The 17,233-nt window shown below is 51.8% G+C and overlaps 5 protein-coding genes and 1 non-coding gene across 6 annotated transcripts; 4 read left to right on the top strand and 2 right to left on the bottom strand.

Moving 5' to 3' along the window:
• Positions 1-170: 170 nt before the first annotated feature.
• Positions 171-4,553, bottom strand: LDX57_003044 (uncharacterized protein; the record flags this gene model as incomplete). The annotated part of the gene is made up of 1 exon (XM_046084681.1): positions 171-4,553. One exon carries the CDS (start codon positions 4,551-4,553, stop codon positions 171-173), a length of 4,383 nt encoding a protein of 1,460 aa, XP_045940644.1.
• A 915-nt stretch (positions 4,554-5,468) lies between these two features.
• On the top strand, positions 5,469-6,730 carry LDX57_003045 (MBL fold metallo-hydrolase; the record flags this gene model as incomplete). Its single annotated transcript, XM_046084682.1, has 5 exons — positions 5,469-5,647; positions 5,695-5,725; positions 5,782-5,912; positions 5,959-6,220; positions 6,287-6,730. 5 exons carry the CDS (start codon positions 5,469-5,471, stop codon positions 6,728-6,730), a joined length of 1,047 nt encoding a protein of 348 aa, XP_045940645.1.
• A 2,100-nt stretch (positions 6,731-8,830) lies between these two features.
• LDX57_003046 (uncharacterized protein) lies at positions 8,831-10,408 on the top strand (the record flags this gene model as incomplete). The annotated part of the gene is made up of 5 exons (XM_046084683.1): positions 8,831-8,882; positions 8,958-9,211; positions 9,278-9,472; positions 9,539-10,242; positions 10,300-10,408. 5 exons carry the CDS (start codon positions 8,831-8,833, stop codon positions 10,406-10,408), a joined length of 1,314 nt encoding a protein of 437 aa, XP_045940646.1.
• A 110-nt stretch (positions 10,409-10,518) lies between these two features.
• LDX57_003047 lies at positions 10,519-10,590 on the top strand. Its single transcript has one exon. It is a non-coding gene; the product is annotated as a tRNA-Gly (tRNA).
• Positions 10,591-11,408: 818 nt separating this feature from the next.
• LDX57_003048 (uncharacterized protein) lies at positions 11,409-12,518 on the top strand (the record flags this gene model as incomplete). Its single annotated transcript, XM_046084684.1, has 1 exon — positions 11,409-12,518. The coding sequence occupies one exon, from the start codon at positions 11,409-11,411 to the stop codon at positions 12,516-12,518; it is 1,110 nt and encodes a 369-aa protein (XP_045940647.1).
• A 1,423-nt stretch (positions 12,519-13,941) lies between these two features.
• Positions 13,942-15,506, bottom strand: ALD5 (aldehyde dehydrogenase (NAD(P)(+)) ald5; the record flags this gene model as incomplete). Its single annotated transcript, XM_046084685.1, has 2 exons — positions 13,942-15,373; positions 15,445-15,506. 2 exons carry the CDS (start codon positions 15,504-15,506, stop codon positions 13,942-13,944), a joined length of 1,494 nt encoding a protein of 497 aa, XP_045940648.1.
• Positions 15,507-17,233: the final 1,727 nt, after the last annotated feature.

Consider the following 17,233-nt stretch of genomic DNA (forward strand, 5'->3'; position numbering starts at 1 on the left):
TTCTATAATCTAACTAGGCTCCTTCTAGCAGCCTTAATGAATCCAGATAAAGCCTAGGTCTACGAACTCCACCACTTCTACAAAAGCCGCCCAACCTCTTCCAGAGAGAAAGAAAAAGAGTTGCAATATACCAAACTATCAGCTCTTCAGCTCGAAATTGAGGCACTTTCTCATCCGATACGTTCTGCCAGCAATGCCTTGAACTCATCAAATGACATCATCCGGTTCTCGAAGTAGATATTCCCCGGCTGTGCCACCTTTTCCGGTGCTGTGATGTACAGCCAGTCATGATCGACATGGCAGACCTTGGCGAGGTCACCTTGCCCTATACGTCCGAAGCACTCACTGCAGAGGTCTGCCTGGCAGTAGCGGCAGACACGTGCGTCGGTCCAGTTCCCCCAGCTTCGTCTACATCCATCACAGTACCAGACGCCTACTCCGCTAACGCCATCTCCGCTTGCAATATGCCACGCCGTGGCCATGCGATTCTCTAGGGCGGCTGACAATGCGGCGGCATCATTTACATTGTTGTCCTCGTTGGAGTCGTCGCCGACGGGGCTGGACAGCTCGTCCTCGCTGACTACATTATGATGTGTGTATAGAATAGCGCGAGCATACGAGTCCAGGCCAGCACGAGCCAGCACGTGCGCCAATTCGAACCACGCCGATTGGTCGTTGTCCGGGTCGTCATCCGAGAGTAGTTGCAGGTTGCTCCTCACGTACGGCCGGAAGTAAATTCGCGCCTCGTCGTCACGGCCCTGCAAACGGTGCCAGACGCCCATATACATGGCAGATTGATTAGCCAGGATGTCACCCGGCTTCTCCTCTAATGCCATTGCGGTATGCTTGGCCAAGCCATCCAATGCTTGAATATGGACCTCCCGAGCCGCGGGGTCATCTTCTTTGAGGGTTTTGGCGAACAGATTGTACGCGTAGGAGCTTTCAACGTTGCGTTTGTAGTATCGGATCAGGTGACTGGCATCGCTTGACAAAACGGGGAAGTTCATGACGCGTTTCCAGATATCCATGGCTTGATCCTCCTTGTCACTGTACTTGGAGTACACTTCGGCCAGGAAGGTGTCCAAGGCCAGGGCAATCACGGGCAACCGTCGGCGCTTAGCGGCGCTGATTGCCGTCTGATAGGCATTTTCAAGCCATTCAATTTCACCCGCCTTGTGAGCAACCGCCGCCACGCAAGTGTGAAGAAAGGGATTCTGGGACCAGTTTGGAGAGAATAGGAATTCTGTCATGCGCGTTATGTCGTCGCCTTCAATATCATCTTCCAAGGTCTTGAGCAGGGTAATTATTTCGTTGAAATTCTCATCGTTCAGTTCGTCCAGAAGCTGCACGCAGAATTGCAGATTTGAATACCGCCGGTTGGAGTTTTCAAACGCCTTGCGATAATATAGCAAGGCATTTTCCGGGTCGGATAATGCAAGGTAACAGGCAGCTATTTCTTCGCAGGCGTCACTGAGACTGTCAGGGTTCGCCCGATCCGATCCCTCCTCCTCGCTGCATTTGCCCTGGGCAAGCAAATCCTCCACATAGAGTTCATCGTACTTGAACAGCTCGATGGCTTTTGTATAATCCCTTTGCTCCATATAAGCTTTTGCCATGCCCTCACGGGCAGTCCAGAGCTTGTCGTCTAGCTCCAAGGCTCGAGCAAATTCATTGATAGACGCTTGATGGTGACCGTATGCCCGGAGACACATGGCTAGGCGGCGGTGCCAATTGGCAGATTGCTCCAGGGGCAGCCATTCGGCGGCTCTACTGATCTCTTCGACGGTGGGTATCTCGCTCGAAGCTCCCTCTTCGTCCTCGGCGGTGGCTGTCTTGTTGGAAGCTTCCTCTTCGCCTTCAGCTTTTGGATCCAGCAAACGAATCACCTGCAGCACAGTCTTCACGCACACCTCAGGGGCCCAATAATCCTTGCCCAGCCATTCCTTCGAACTGAGCGTTGCTGCCGATCTGTAAAGCTCTCCAGGATTTTCAATAGCAAATAAAAGCCAATTCAACGTTTCCTCATCCAACGTCTCGCGAGCCGAACGGTCAGTAAGGAAGGCAATTATGGGATCGAGGTTCTCGCGAGTGACGAAGTCGGAGGACTTATGAGATAGCCAGCGCTTAGTGACCGCCTCATCCCTGAGCATCTGCAGGAGTAGCTGTGCAATGCTCTGCTTGTCAACCGGGGCGATCTGCTCGATGACCGGGACGGCCTGCAGAAGATGATCGTCCCACGCATTAAGTGCGTATGCCTCCATTGACTCGCTGTCTTCTGGATCGAGCGGCGCTCTGAGACCGCAGACCATTTCCAAACAGAACTTGAGCGTGTGCACGCGGGCCTCAACAATATGCACGCCCAAGGGGGTGCAGCCTTCTCCGGCAGACACCTTTCCTTGCGATGGGTCGCGAAAGAAATCACCGATGGACGCATGACAGAAGATGACATTTGTGGTTGTGGGGCTTGAGTCAAAATCGGTTTCATTTTCGACGTCCTCCAGACCATCATCGTCAATACTCTCGCTCTCTGCCTTGTACAGGCTGCTGCCATCTCCTTGCAGGTCTGCCGTGGTCAGCCCATCCTCGCGCACAAGCGTAAAAAAAGAGGCGTATTGCTTGCGCAGCATGTTTTCTAGATTGAATACTCCGTCACCCTCAGCAGAGCGGATCTTAAGAAGTGTGTCGAGCTCGCCTAGGGTCAAGGGACGCTGCGCGCACGTCACCCACGCCAGCATCTCGTTCAAGTCGTCGGGTTCTTCGTCCCTCAGTAAGGTGCTAAAATTTTCCAAAACATGGCGCAGCATCTGGTCTAGCCCTCGAGGCGCTTTGGTCAGGGCGTCCCGGATGCTGCTAGCACGAGTCTTCTTGCTCAGCTCTCGCAACATCAAATCGACCCATACAAACATACCCTGGGCGTTCCGCGTCAATGTCTCCTCGATCTCGTCGCGTAACGCTTTAGGGGCGCGGCTAAGCACCCGGGACTTCTTGATGCTGGTTTCAACATAATGGGCGATGTCGCTGCTGTTTTTGCGCCAATCCACGTGAATTGTGGGTAGCGAGGCGTCCAGGGCATCAGCGAGGTCGTCAAAGATCTCCGGGCGACCAACTAACACGATATGAATCCTCGTGCTATGCGGGTCGACACGTCGAAGGTCAGATAACAGTCCTAAGAAGGTCTGTCGGTCCTCCTGGAAAGCCTCGTCCACGCCGTCAAACACGAGGAAAACGCTACCATCTCCGGCCGCGGTGTCGGCGAAATAGTTGAGAAACAGCGTCCGCCAGGCGCTTTGGATAGTTTTGACGTCTTGCGGAGAATGACAGTTCTGTTGGATATATCTCTGATAGAGGGGATCATTCTGGTAGATCTGATAAGCCAGGTCACGCAAGGCTCGGTGGAAGCTCCGAGTCTCCGGGTTGCTGTCCTTAAAGAAGAAATAGCCGATCGACGTCCGAGACGGGTGATTCACTCCCTGCGGGTGCATCTCCTGGAGGAAGGATATGATATTCTCCGATAGGAAGCTCTTGCCGCTGCCCGGGTTGCCCGACACCCACAAGACAGGGTTCTCTTGGTCTGTCCAGGCGCGGAAAAGCTGCTCTGTGCGGATCCAGTCGCCGGTGCCCGGCACCCGACGCTTAGCAATGTCATTATAGATATCCAAAGGGCTTACCGAGGGTTCAAGGATCTTCTTGATCGCCTCCTGGTTTTGTATGTCCTTCGTACCATTCCCGCCGGTCGAGATGATGGCCGCCATGACGCCTTTGATATCCTCGCGCATCTCCTGGCGGAACTCCTCCTGTCCCACGGAGATGCTCTGCACACCCAAACTCACTTCGTCGATTTTGAAATTCCCCTCCTGCACGGCCATGCTGGTCTCAGTCACGGTCATGGCGATGCCGGCCACAGCTTTGCCAGTCTTTTTTGACTCTGTCAGCGTCTCGGCACCCACCAGCCGATGCTCACTCTGGCATTGTTTCTCTAGTCTACCCACTAGCCCCTGCAGTGTCTCGTCCCGACCGAGAAGGATGTTCTTGGTAAAATGCAGAACGCGGCCTAGGGACCCGCCCCGGACTACCTTTGTCGATCGCGCGAAGATCTCCAGCAAGGTGGCTAGGATCTCCGCCAGCTTGGCCTGCAGCTCTGACGGCAAGTCTTCCCGGTTATATACCTGCAAGCGCACTAAGAAGTCTTTCAATGTGACGAACAAGTCAGCGATGGCGTCATAGGAGGCCGACACGCCGTGGGCGGCATTGACGAGGTACATAGCGGCGCCGAAACAAAGCGAACTAGGCGGGAAGGCCATGGATGCGGCCCCGGCGGCCAGATTACCCACCAGTTCGATCGGTTTGCAGGCAGATTGTAAGGAGTCGAATACCAGAGAGCGCTTCTCACGAAAGTGCTTGAACTCGCGATTGTGGGTGTCGAGAATGGTCACCAGGTCCGCCGTAGAGGCCGGATGCGGTGCTGAGGGGTCGTCGAGGTCAATGTCCGTCAGCGCTCGATACCTTTCTTTGGCCTGGTCCCATATTGCCTGAAACTGCGTGGTCTTCTCCATGATGGCAATGGGCGAGGTTTTTCACTCGTCACCGGCTAGATACAGTTATTGCAGCAGGCAGAAGAAAAAGAGTTAATCTGTGGAATGGACTGGAGAAGACGAGGGGCAGCAGCTGAGGGGGAAATATTATCATATATGGAGATATGAAGATATTGTGGCAACGCTAGGCAGAAGACGGCCTAGTATAAGCCTCAGCGCGAGTTGACACGAGCTGACACGAATCGTGTCGGCGAATGGCCCTCTGAAGGGCGGCATTTCGACATGCAAACGTGCCGAATCTGACACCATGCATCGTATGATGATTGTCAGCCTGAAAGCCTTGCATAAATGTCGATAATTTATGAACGTGCTGATGGATAAAGACTACAGTGGATGGTAAGCTGATGAAGAAGATGGTTGTTGAGGAAATCTTTCGACTGGAGGGTACGGAGGGGTTGGGCACGATTACTTGCCGGAGTGCAACCTCAGGCTTCCACATTTAGATATCCTCTACTAAAAGGAGTTCTAGACACTAACCATTCATCATGGAGCACTAACCATGGTGTATTATGCTCCCTTGGTAGTTCTATCTTAGCCCTCGGAAACTAGACTAGAAGAGGGACGATAGGGCATAGGACAAGGAAGATGTGGGCTCTCTTTTCTTAAAATGCCAATTTTCCATACTCCTGCCATCGATCTATAGTGCGTTCTTCTCCAGATCTGCCTTACAGCGACTAATCAAATAGCTAGAAATGAATCAACGAATCTAAGTCTTAATGATGAAGGGTCCTCATTACCTAACACTTTCAACCAACAGCTTCTGACGTCATGCCACCGCAATGATGATGTCCGTTCTATCGGACCCCTAAGCAGGAGGCTTGATATAAACCCCCAAAAGAGCACAATAGCCAGCATTACATTCCAGAAAGTATCATAATGGCCATGCAACGTATCCTGATCAACCCTGAAGACGACCGGCCTGCGACGCGTGACCTCCCTAGCGGAGGCACGGCGCCAGATAATCTACCTTCGCCAAAGGAAGTCAAATATCACCCGTCTCGGAGCGACAGTGAAAATGCCTCTTTGTATTTCGTGGGCACGGCGACTACTATCTTGTCAGTACTCTCGTTATGTCATGGCGAATACTATCTAATTGAAGCAGAGAGTGGGCTGGTATCCGAGTGATGACCGATGTAAGTATACTTCGCCACAGTCCGATACGCACACCAGAACTGCTTATACTTCCCAGCCTAATTTCCTGCACGCCGGCGACCATGTTCATCTCGGTCCTGGAGTATCAAGCACGCGACGAACCAACCCAGCCGTCGATCTCCACGACCTCCCTCGGATCGACCTGGTTCTGTTATCTCACTACCACGCGTACGTAATTCGCTACTAACTCGTGACCAATTCTAATATTCCACAGGGACCACTTTGACCAAAAAGTGGAAGCTTCGCTCCGGCGCGATCTGCCCATCATCACGACGCCCCACGCGCAATCACAACTTACCAATAAAGCTGGAAATTCATTCACCAATATATCTGCTCTCGACCATTTCGAATCAGCAATGGTGGACATCGGAGGCAGTGCTTCGTTAGGACGTCGTCGACTTCGCGTAACCGGCATGCCAGGGAAGCACGTACCTGACAATTCCGTGGTGGAAAGTCTCAATGCAATCGTGAACGCTGTTAGTCTCAGAGCCTGAAGATATCTATAACTATATCTTCATAACCGAGAACTAAATGATTTCCAGATTCCCCCAACCAATGGCTGGATGCTCGAACTCGGTACCGACAGCTCCGACGACGAGAATGCAGATAATTTCGTCTGCGGTTACAGGATCTACATCACGGGCGATACATTGATGGTCGACGACTTGAAGCGGATCCCAGAACTGTACGCCAACCAGCGCATTGACCTCATGTTGGCCCATCTAGGCGGGACGACGGTGCCATCACCGGCTCTTGGACCACTTGCGCTGATGGTCACGATGGATGCGAAACAAGGGGTGCAGATGATGCGGCTTATACAGCCATACTTGACGATTCCGATCCATTATGATGATTATGACGTGTTTGCGAGTCCACTTAAGGATTTTGAGGCGGAAGTGGTAAAGGCTGGATTGGAGGGGAAAGTGCTGTATTTGGATCGGGGAGAGAAGTTCGGGTTTACAGTTAGAGAAGCAATCAGTCGTTGAGCGAGGGTTCATGCAAAGTTGCATATTGCTTCAGAGTATGTTTTCTATCCATTCATCATATGTGCAATTGTATACGATTATGACTTCTGGTTCTTCCTGTCCTTTTCTAGCTTTCTAAGGAGCTATCAAAGTATCCACTGAAAGGATCAAGGACTTCAAATACAGGTGCTTAGATAGAGAGCTGTCATTTAATTTAGGGATACACATGTAAAACATCATATAAGATATCAAGTACTGACCAATTCTTCAATCTTTCGGATTTCAATTCTTATCTTGGGCAGATACAAAAACTAAATTGTGGCGTCAGTGACTGTTCACTCGTCACCTCAGTTCAGCAACATCCGATCAGAGCTCCCTTGATACTGCGACAACATTGACACAACCTCAGAGACATCGCGCGTTACTGCGAGAATGGACCCATTCTCAGGGCTGATGAATCCCTGCTCAACTGCCTGGTGCAACCAGCCTATAAGCCCATCCCAGAACCCATTAATATTTAACACCACAATCCCAACGCCATGAATCCCCAACCGATTCCACGTTGTCATCTCCATCAACTCTTCAATCACCCCAAACCCTCCAGCGAGTGAAACAAGACGACCTCCTTCAGCCATGGTGTCGAATCAGCTGTTTGTATAACTGGCGGATAGAACTCGAGACCAGGCATTGACGACTTTTTAGCTTACTCTGTCGATATTGCCCCTATTCTCTGCAAGATCGGGACCCTTATTGACCGAAGCCAATACATCTCCAACAAGCACTCGCCTTGTTTCGCTCTATTAGAGCTGGTTTCTGTACATCTGATACAAGACGTGGAAAACCCGATGTATAAGAATTACAGGCTACCATCCACCTGTGGACAGATGTACTCGCACGTCAACGAAGCCTATCACTACGCAGCCATACTACAAGTTCAACTGCAGGTGAGACGACTGAACCCAGGAGTTGACGAAATACAGAATACCGTGGGACGTATTTTGGACCTCCTGTCTCACGTCGACATGCATAGCGGCCCCTGTTTGGGAGTCGTTCTCTACTTCCCACTGTTTACGGCCGGTTGTTGCTCAACGCAGTGGACCGACAGGCAGCGAATACAAACCATGCTGCAGCGGATGATAGATAACCTTGGCTTCGTAAATGTTCAGCAAGGCATGGACTTGCTAAGGAAGCTGTGGTATTACCGGGATAAGCGCGGGGAATCAAGTCCGGACATTCCCTGGGAGACATTGATTGGTATGCAAATCTCATTTTCAATTTTAATTGAGGGATACCGGGGGTAAAAAAAAGCTAATGGTAACAGACGAGAACATCGACCTCATACTATACTAGTATTGTGCTAAGTTCAAGAGTTTCGTCGGCTTCTTTTGCAGCGCCATGTGCGTTGTTTTCAACAATTCAGGTTACTGTGGCTAGTTTAGGCGTGGGACCTGAGACTATCATGATCAAATACTGGCATTGCTCACCATTTGCCATTCCAGAAGTGTAGGCTGGGATAGGTGAGTCGGCAGGCGGCCGAAGAATATTGACAACAGCCTTTAAAGAGTGCCGCTAGGGTATCCCAAAACTCAATGTAGAGCACTCCCTTGCGTGTATCTTCACATACTGACGCTTTCATCTCTAGTATATAGACGGTACTTGTAGATAGATACCTATATCTAATAGATTTAGCTCATCCGTATAAAACACCCATCTAACCAGACCAAGTCCCCCTCCGCTGTACCTGAAACCCACCACCGACCAAGATAAAGATCTACACACCATCCTCGTCCCTCAGCCCCGCCTCTCCTCCAAATGATTGCCATCTACCAATCAAGATCCCTGCGCGATGAACAGATCGGCGGTTACTATCGGGAGAGAGGAACATACCCGACCAGCGGGCCGCGCACCTAGCTACTATGGACTCGGGCCGCGCACCCACCCGCCACCAAACAAACTTCATTCAAACAAGAGAGCACTGATAAGCTCGCGAGAGGGGTTTTCCTGGTCGCATGACTTAAATATAGACGCTTTCTCGCTGCCTGGATGAACTTCTACTTCCTCAGATCTGCAGGATTTGCGGCGAAATCAAAAGTGAAGTATTTCACCACTTGAAATAACAACATGGTCGGACACTGGCATCAACTAAATGTTGCCGTCATCGGTGGCGGTATTGGTATGTACTATCTTCTCGCCTCACCTTTTGGTCATCTCACTACTTGAACTCGAAATGTTAAGACGCATGATATAGGAGGTCTTGCTGCCGCGACATCTCTTCGCAGAGCAGGCCACAAAGTCACTGTCTACGAACGAGCCGACTACGCCGGCGAAGTCGGGGCGTCGATCAGTTGCGCGGCGAACGGTACGCGCTGGCTCGAGGAATGGGGTGTTGACACTGGGATCGGAAAACCGGTGATTCTGCAGAAGTTGATCCGTCATGACTGGGAGACCGGCGACGTGCAGGACGTGTATGATTTGTCGGACTATAAGGATCGATGGGGTTATGTATGCACTCTCATACCAACAAGGCCACGTCAGGGAGTTTAGTGGGCTAATCAAGCAATCGGACAGGTATATAACATGTTTCATCGCGTCAACATGCATGAGATGCTGATGATGTCGGCGACTGGTCCCGGGAAGGGTGAGCCGGCGAAGCTGGTATTGAACCATGCTTGCGAATCGATCGATCATGAAACCGGCACGATCACCTTCAAGAACAAAGTCACCGTTCAGCATGACTTGATCGTCGGCGCCGATGGAATCGGAGTGAGTCCCATACTTGTAGCTCATGTGGCTTCCAGGTCGGCCAGCTAACCAAGATCTTCCTCTAAGTCCGCCGTCCGACGCACGCTCGGCATCCTCCCCGAGCGCAAACAATCCACATCAACATGTTACCACTGCGTCATCGAGACATCGGAAGTCCGCCGCCTCGGACTAACTGACATGTCACCGAACAGCGCGATCGAGTTCTGGGGTGGACAAGGGATCGACAAGATCGTGTTCTCGCCGTGTCGAAACGGCGAGATTCACTCGTTCTACTGCTTCTTCCCGACCGCGCTGAGTGACCACGCCGAGGAGGGCTGGAACTACGAGGCGTCACGCGAGCAGCTTCTCGCACCGTTCCCCAATCTAGACCCCAAGCTGCTAGCCCTGTTCCGGAACTCCACGGACATCAAGCCCTGGCGGCTGTTCGTGCACCAGCCCTACCCGTACTGGCAGAAGGGGTGCACCTGTCTACTCGGCGACGCGGCGCATCCGATGCTTCCGGACCAGAGCCAGGGCGCGTGTCAGGCGATCGAGGATGCGGCGGCGCTCGGTCTCGTCTTTAGTCCGGCGTATTCGTACACGGAGAACGTCAGCGCCGGTTTGGGTTTGTATGAGAAGATTCGAAAGACGAGGGCCAGTCGAGTACAGGCGGCGAGTGCGCGCGCGAGGGAGAATATTTCGGAGCGGATTGGCTTCTCCAGTCAGAAGACGAGCCAGCGGTATAAGGTGGCGAACGAGAATCAGAAGTTGACGATTGAAGAGATGAACGAGTGAGTGCCTTCTCAGGTCCCGGAGAATATATGTTGGAGACGAGCTAACCGGATCAGGTACGATATGCATCGCCATGTCGCCGAGGAGGCAACGCCTGAGTATCGTGGTCCGAGATGGACGGAAGAGGAGGCGATGAATCGGGCGGAAATACAGGCAAGACTGTAGTTTAGATGTGTTGTGTATATAGGGGGGATTCTGTAGATAAATTGTAATTGTTTCTATTTCCAAAAACATTGTCTTATAGCACCATAGACTTAAACAAATAACAAGTAGAAGCGTTGGTAGTGTAACGGTTATCATCCTTGCCTTCCAAGCAAGGGACCCGGGTTCGACTCCCGGCCGACGCAACATCTGAAATCATTTCTTTTTTGGTTCTTTTTTAACAACACCCAATTTTCTCTGGCGTCTTACTTCTTGTTCTATTTTTCTTAGACCACCTAAAAGGCCCCATGGCTTTGTAAATACAGTACCTGCCATAATCCATCGAGGTCGGGTTTGTGTCTCCCTAGGAATAATAGAACTTCCTTGCGATTATTGTTTTGCTCATAATCGAAATATATCATCGCAAATTATGGGGTGTTTTGTTGATGCTACTCTCTTTGTCCTAGGTAACCCGAACATGGCCAACCATGCTTGTTTGACAAAAATAGTATCCCTTTATTCTACGCGCTTTATAAAACGCCTTCCACCACCAAACCTTTTCTCTTAATCTCTGTACCCTTCTTTTCAGCTGCTCTATCTGTACAGAATCTACCTTTACAGAATCTCTATATGCCGTCCTCCAAGAACCAGCATCAGCATCGCCAACGAAACCGAAACCGAAAGCGTCGCCCGTTCCATCCTCCTCCATTGTTCTGGGAGAAGCTCACAAAGCTATAGTTAACGAAGAGCGCGTTACGAGAAGTTAACCGACGAAATCCACCCTTATATCCAACCAGAGCTCCTCATCTCATCTTTATACCTTCGCTCCTGACTTCTTGCGCGATTGCTCGACAGCTTGTTTACAGAATATCAGAAACCTTTCCCGTCGTGGAGGGCCAGATTTATCGGGTATCAGAAACGTGGGTCACTGTTCTATCCTTCCACCAAATCATAGAGCAGATATATACTAAGTAGGCTTGCTTCTACGTAGTATCCCGCACCAACCCACTTCAATCAATATTCTATGGATTCTACTAGCTCCAACTCCAGCTCGAAGCGCTCAACTCTAACGCATACTACGACAAAGACCGGAGAAAGCAGAACTGTATACGACCCAGACCTTGAAGTTCATCTAATCGACCATGGTATCTTCCCACCATCTGCCCTCTACCCAGACGGTACGGAGCTATCTAAGCCGGAGAATCTTGCCGAAATACAAAGACATTTACGCGTCCCTCACCCGTCTCTGGCCTTATCCGAAGATTCTCTGAGAAAGAAATATAAAGAAACCACCATCGCTAATAACAGGGCCATCGATAAGCAGATGGTAATCATAAACGTTCTTTCGATTCTTGACGGCCCGCAATACTCGTTATCCTTTCACGCTGGCGGCAATCACCTATTCACCAACCTTGCGCCTCTGACAGACGGCACCCTCGCCAACGCTAAACCTGATTTCTACGACGGCGCACCGCCTATCCAGCTCAATCTTCGTACCCGCGAACAGCTCAGTGACCAGATCACCCCGACCCGTCGGAGTGACCGGGATCGCCCTATTGCGCCTACTTTCTTCGTCGAGGTTAACGGCAAAGATGGCTCGCCTGCCGCGCTAAGTCTCCAGGCCTTGTATGATGGCGCGCTGGGCGCTCGAGCCATGCATTCCCTGCAGCGATATGGGAATGCGCACGAGGAGCGCGATCGACTACACGATTGCGATGGCTCCGGCCCTGCCCATGCCCATGCCCATGCCCATCCTAACACTCACACTCACGATTCCGATCGTGAACGTGACCCCGATTACGACAATCACGCCTACACAATGACATGTACATTCCAAGCCGGGACTCTAGGCATCTACGTGACCCATCCTACCCGGGCCCCGAGCAACGCGGACCCAGCCCGTCAGACGGATTATGTGATGACCCAGGTCGGGCATTACTCGTTAATCGGGAGTCCGGAGTCGTACCAACAGGGTCTAACCGCGTATCGCAATAGCAGGGAGCTGGCGAAGAAATATCGGGATGAGTTTGTTAGGCGGGCGAATGAGCGGTGTGCAGCTGAGTATTTTCAGGGTCGGGTTCAGGATGCTGATAATGCTGATGAATCTGGACGGGGGGGGGGGGGGAGGGTGTAGGTAGGTAGGTAGGTAGATGTCAAGGATCGACCGACGGATGTATGGTGATTGGTATGGCTACTAGAGTTTGATTGATTAGAATCAATGTTAGAAGCCAGTGCTTTATGTAGTGAATGAAGCAGCAGTTAGATGTGCCATGGCGCTCTTTTACATGGTAATCAAACAACTAGAAGAGGCGTGTATATGTATAGAAAACTAGAACTAGCTGTGTCCCGAGCGTCGCCCAACCGCTAGAGATGCCTCCAAGCACGTCCCATTCAGTCAAGTCCTCCTATCCGCAGTACAACAACCGAAACCATACAAAGAATACATGGCGACAGACGACATAAGGCAAATGTTGCGTGTTGCGCCCGAGGGACAAAGCAGGGATAGGTAGGTAAATAGTAAAGTAAACAAAGGCGGAGTTGTCAGAAAGTAGGTACCCTCCCAATCGGGTAATGCGCAGCAGAGCTGCCCGCATCATGCCACCACCACAGCCATCCTTCCTCCCCTACCTAGTACCAGTGTCAAAACACCCCACCAGATTGCTCGATTCAGATTTCACGCACAGCAGACCCTCGAATCTCAGATCTCAGGAATAAGTACAATTACTAGGTCCATACAGCCCCCCACTTTCAAGATCTGTATCTTCTCGAAGATACAGATCGTTACAAACAAAAGTAAAACATGGGGTGTATGTAGTAATGTACAGTAACTCTAATCTACCCAGTACTTCGGTACATTTCCACCCCGAGTTCATCTCGGTAGAAGCTACCCCGAACCCGGGCCCTCATCTGTCTCATGGCCCCTCACCCCACCATCACCACCAACATTATTGTAACCGAACAATTACAACAGCAATAGCTCGGGGTAATGAAGACCCTCCTCATCCATTCCTTTCTTCCAGCTACTCTTAGTTGGTCGTTTGGACATGGTGTTATCTTTAATTTCGATTTGATGAGTGGATTTGTCTCCCTGGGACCACAGTGCCCCGAGTAATTGATCGTCTGCTACTCCGAGTAGTTAGGAGTAGAGGTTGATTCGACTCCCTACAACCCGAGCAGCAAGGTGGTAGATGTTAGTAATTATGAATTACATAGCTACTCGTGTTGGCGGGGTTGCCTATCGACACTGTACGCGCCCTCGCTGCTGTACTCCTCTGTTAGCGTTTTGATGCCTGAGGCAAACACCAAGCATTTCGTTTGCTTACCCCAGAACACCTACAACTACAACTCCAACATACACATCCATCTACACGACAAAGCAATCCAGCTCAACTACCCGAGATATAAGATGAACAGTGTCAAAATTGGTATCAAATTGTTTTTTTACATGATTGATCAATGAGAATCCAAATCCATCAACCATCGTCCCAAATCCTGGGAACTATAACCAGGTACAAAAAAGTGAATCGCTTATTTTCATCACGTCATTATGAAGCCATTTAAGCAAAGAGAGCGTCGCCCAGACGGTAGTGCACGGCCTTAATCTGGGTGTAGTTCTCGAGGGCGTACGAGCCGAGCTCACGGCCGATACCGGACTCCTTGAAGCCACCGAAGGGAGCCTGCCACGAGATGAGGTTGTAGTTGTTGATCCAGACGGTTCCGGCGCGCAGGGCGTTGGAGACGCGGATGGCAGTGTTGACATTCTTGGTGTGGACGGCGGCGGCGAGACCGTAGGCAGTGCTGTTAGCAATCTTGATAGCCTCAGCCTCGTCCTTGAACTTCTGGACGGTGACGACAGGTCCAAAGATCTCCTCCTGCGAGATCTTCATGTCGCTAGTGACGTTGGTGAAGACGGTGGGCTGGATGAAGTAGCCCTCGTCACCGTGGCGCTCACCACCGTGGGCCACGGTGGCACCGGACTGCTTGCCGTGGTTGATGTACTCCATGATGCGGTCGAACTGGAGCTTGGAGACCTGAGGACCCTGGAAGGTGTCCTGGTCGAAGGGGTTTCCGAGCTTGTTCTGAGCGGCACGCTCCTTGAAGCGAGCGACGAACTTGTCGTGGATGTCCTCCTGGACCAGGATACGGGAGCCGGCGCAGCAGCACTGGCCGTGGTTGAAGAAGATACCGAAGTTGGACCAGGAGATGGCATTGTCGATGTCGGCATCGTTGAAGACAATGTTGGGGGACTTGCCGCCCAGCTCGAGGGTGACCTTCTTGAGGTTGCTCTTGGCCGCGGCCTGCAGGACCTGACGACCGACCAGGGTGGAACCCGTGAAGGCGACCTTGTCGATGTCCATGTGGCTAGAGATGGCGGCACCGGCGACGCGGCCGAAACCGGAGATGATGTTGATGACACCAGGGGGGAAGCCAGCCTCCTTGATCAGCTTGGCGGCGTAGAGACCGGAGAGAGGAGTCTGCTCGGCAGTCTTGATGAGCACGGTGTTACCGGCGGCGATGGCGGGACCAATCTTCCAGGCCCACATGAGGAGGGGGAAGTTCCAGGGAATGATCTGACCACAGACACCGATGGGCTCGTGGCGAGTGTAGACGAGGGTCTCGGGGTTGGTGTCGATGGTCTGGCCGTGGATCTTGTCGGCCCATCCACCGTAGTAGCGGATGCAGTTGGCGGCGTTGGCGACGTCGGCCTTGGCCATGGTGAAGGCCTTACCGTTGTCGAGGGCCTCAATGGCGGACAGGGTGTCGATGTCACGCTCCATGAGCTCGGACAGCTTGACCAGCATGCGACCGCGCTCGTTGGGGGTGACCTGGCGCCAGGTCTCCTCGAAGGCCTTGCGGGCGGCGGCGACGGCAATGTCGACATCCTTCTCGGTGGCCTCGTGGACGGAGGTGATGACCTTCTCGTTGGTGGGGTTCACGGTTTCGAAGGTCTTGCCCTCGGAGCCCTTGACGAACTCATTGTTGATGAACCTGTAGAGGGGGTTAGTTTTCCGAGCGACAGGCAGGGAGAAGCGTGACGAGAAGAAAGTGAAGATACATACAGTCCCAAAGGCTGCTCGTACTTGACGAGAGGAGTCTCGATAGTGGTGAACAAATCGGCCATGATGAAAAAGATGAGTGGGGATTGGGGAGAAGGAGAGATAGGAGAAGGAGGGAAAGAGCGAGAGAAGAAAGAGGGGAGAGGAGAGGCGAATGGAGGGTATTTCAAGGTCCAAGGTAGAGGTAACCTTGGGAACCTCGACCCAGAAGAGGGGGGAAAGAGAAACACCGGGGAGGGTCCTCAATCTAGGCAGGTAAGGTAAGGTACGGGTGAACGTAACGCGGGGCCAAGTGCCTCGGAATGGTAGGAAGCTATCGAGTGATTGGTGAATGCAGAGCAATTCCGAGCGACGGTTTGTGGCTGTCCCGATCGTGTGCATTTACAGAGTACAGAGTGACGTTACCACCAAAGGATAGCGGCTTCACCAGACGATCGTGCGGGGGGAGGAGATGTGATGCCAGCCAATAATGCGTGCAGTCCCCCACCATTCGGTGTCTGCCCGCTGCAGGTTACGAGACCGTATTCACTAGTATACTGTAACTAGTCTACCTTAGTGCATAGAAGCATACCGAGGGGGTGAACAATTGCATCATGGACGACTTCTCTTATCCAAGGTCGCCTCCCAAGGTTTCTCGGCCTCCACGTGGACGCAGTTTCTGTCCTACTGTCTCGTAGTTTATTGAGTAGCATTGTACACCACAGTAAACTCCGTATGCTTGGCAAGCTCCATCTCAACGTTTTCTGCAAATTGCGACCAGATCCCGTAGACAAGCGGAGCGCATCCACCGCCGTCTTGCCAAGCGGAAACTAGTCTAGCTGGTCACTGGTTGCCAGGCAGAAAACTGAGGATATGGCGGGAATCTTACCGCATCGGGATTAATCTTCTCGGTCGAGACCTCGGTCTTTCGGGTCATTGTGCTTGTCCTGCTGTCCCCTGCTGGCCGGCCATTCTTGATTATTCTCACGGTCTCACCTGTTCGCGTAAGGTACGGTAATCTGTAACTGTAACTGATCTGTCGTTCATACTCCGGGTCATAATAGTGCCTGATATTGGATATCTCCATACTGGGCCTCCCCGTTAGGCGGAGTAGAGTTTCCGTGGATTGGATGGCGGAACATGCGGAACAAGGCCCGGTATGTACACCGTAAGACTGCATGTCTTAAGTTTCAAATTGACAATTAGTAATACTCTATAAGACTCTATAATACTCTAATCTGGATCGATCCAGTCTTATTCGAAATTTCCAAGCCTGACTATCATTGCGACGCTAGCCGCATCAGCCATCGGCCCGAGGAGGGAAAGCTTGTAAGAGGATGCGCCGGGATTTGGGAAACTCTCAAACAGGGTACTTATCAATGATCACGTTATATGAATTAGGTGTTGATCTTGTGGGGAATGGTGACCTTCGCCACTTTCCCGGCCAACGTGGAGGACGGAATACCGGGAATAAACGGTACTCCGAACAATAGCGCTGTCACTATCAGCCTGTCAGGTCAGCTGCGACTCCAGCTCGGCGTGGGGATGGAGCCCCGGAGCCCCGGACCAGCGGATGCCCCTCAGCCCCGATACGAGCTCAGAGGGATGCGACTGAAGGCCTGGCCAGCAAGCCTCCCGCAGAGCAGGCGTTATCAAACTTTCCATCTGACTTCGGCACAGAAAGCCAAAATCTATTGACCCGATGGAGACCACGTTCCGGAGCAGTAGGTTATGCTTCTAGTTTTACGAATCCCAACCAGTGCGCAGGAGAGATGAATGGAATACTATCTTCGCCCTGCAGCTAGATGCTGAA

The sequence above is a fragment of the Aspergillus melleus genome, assembly GCF_016097325.1.
Source record: "Aspergillus melleus strain CBS 546.65 chromosome Unknown contig2, whole genome shotgun sequence".
NCBI lineage: Eukaryota > Fungi > Ascomycota > Eurotiomycetes > Eurotiales > Aspergillaceae > Aspergillus > Aspergillus melleus.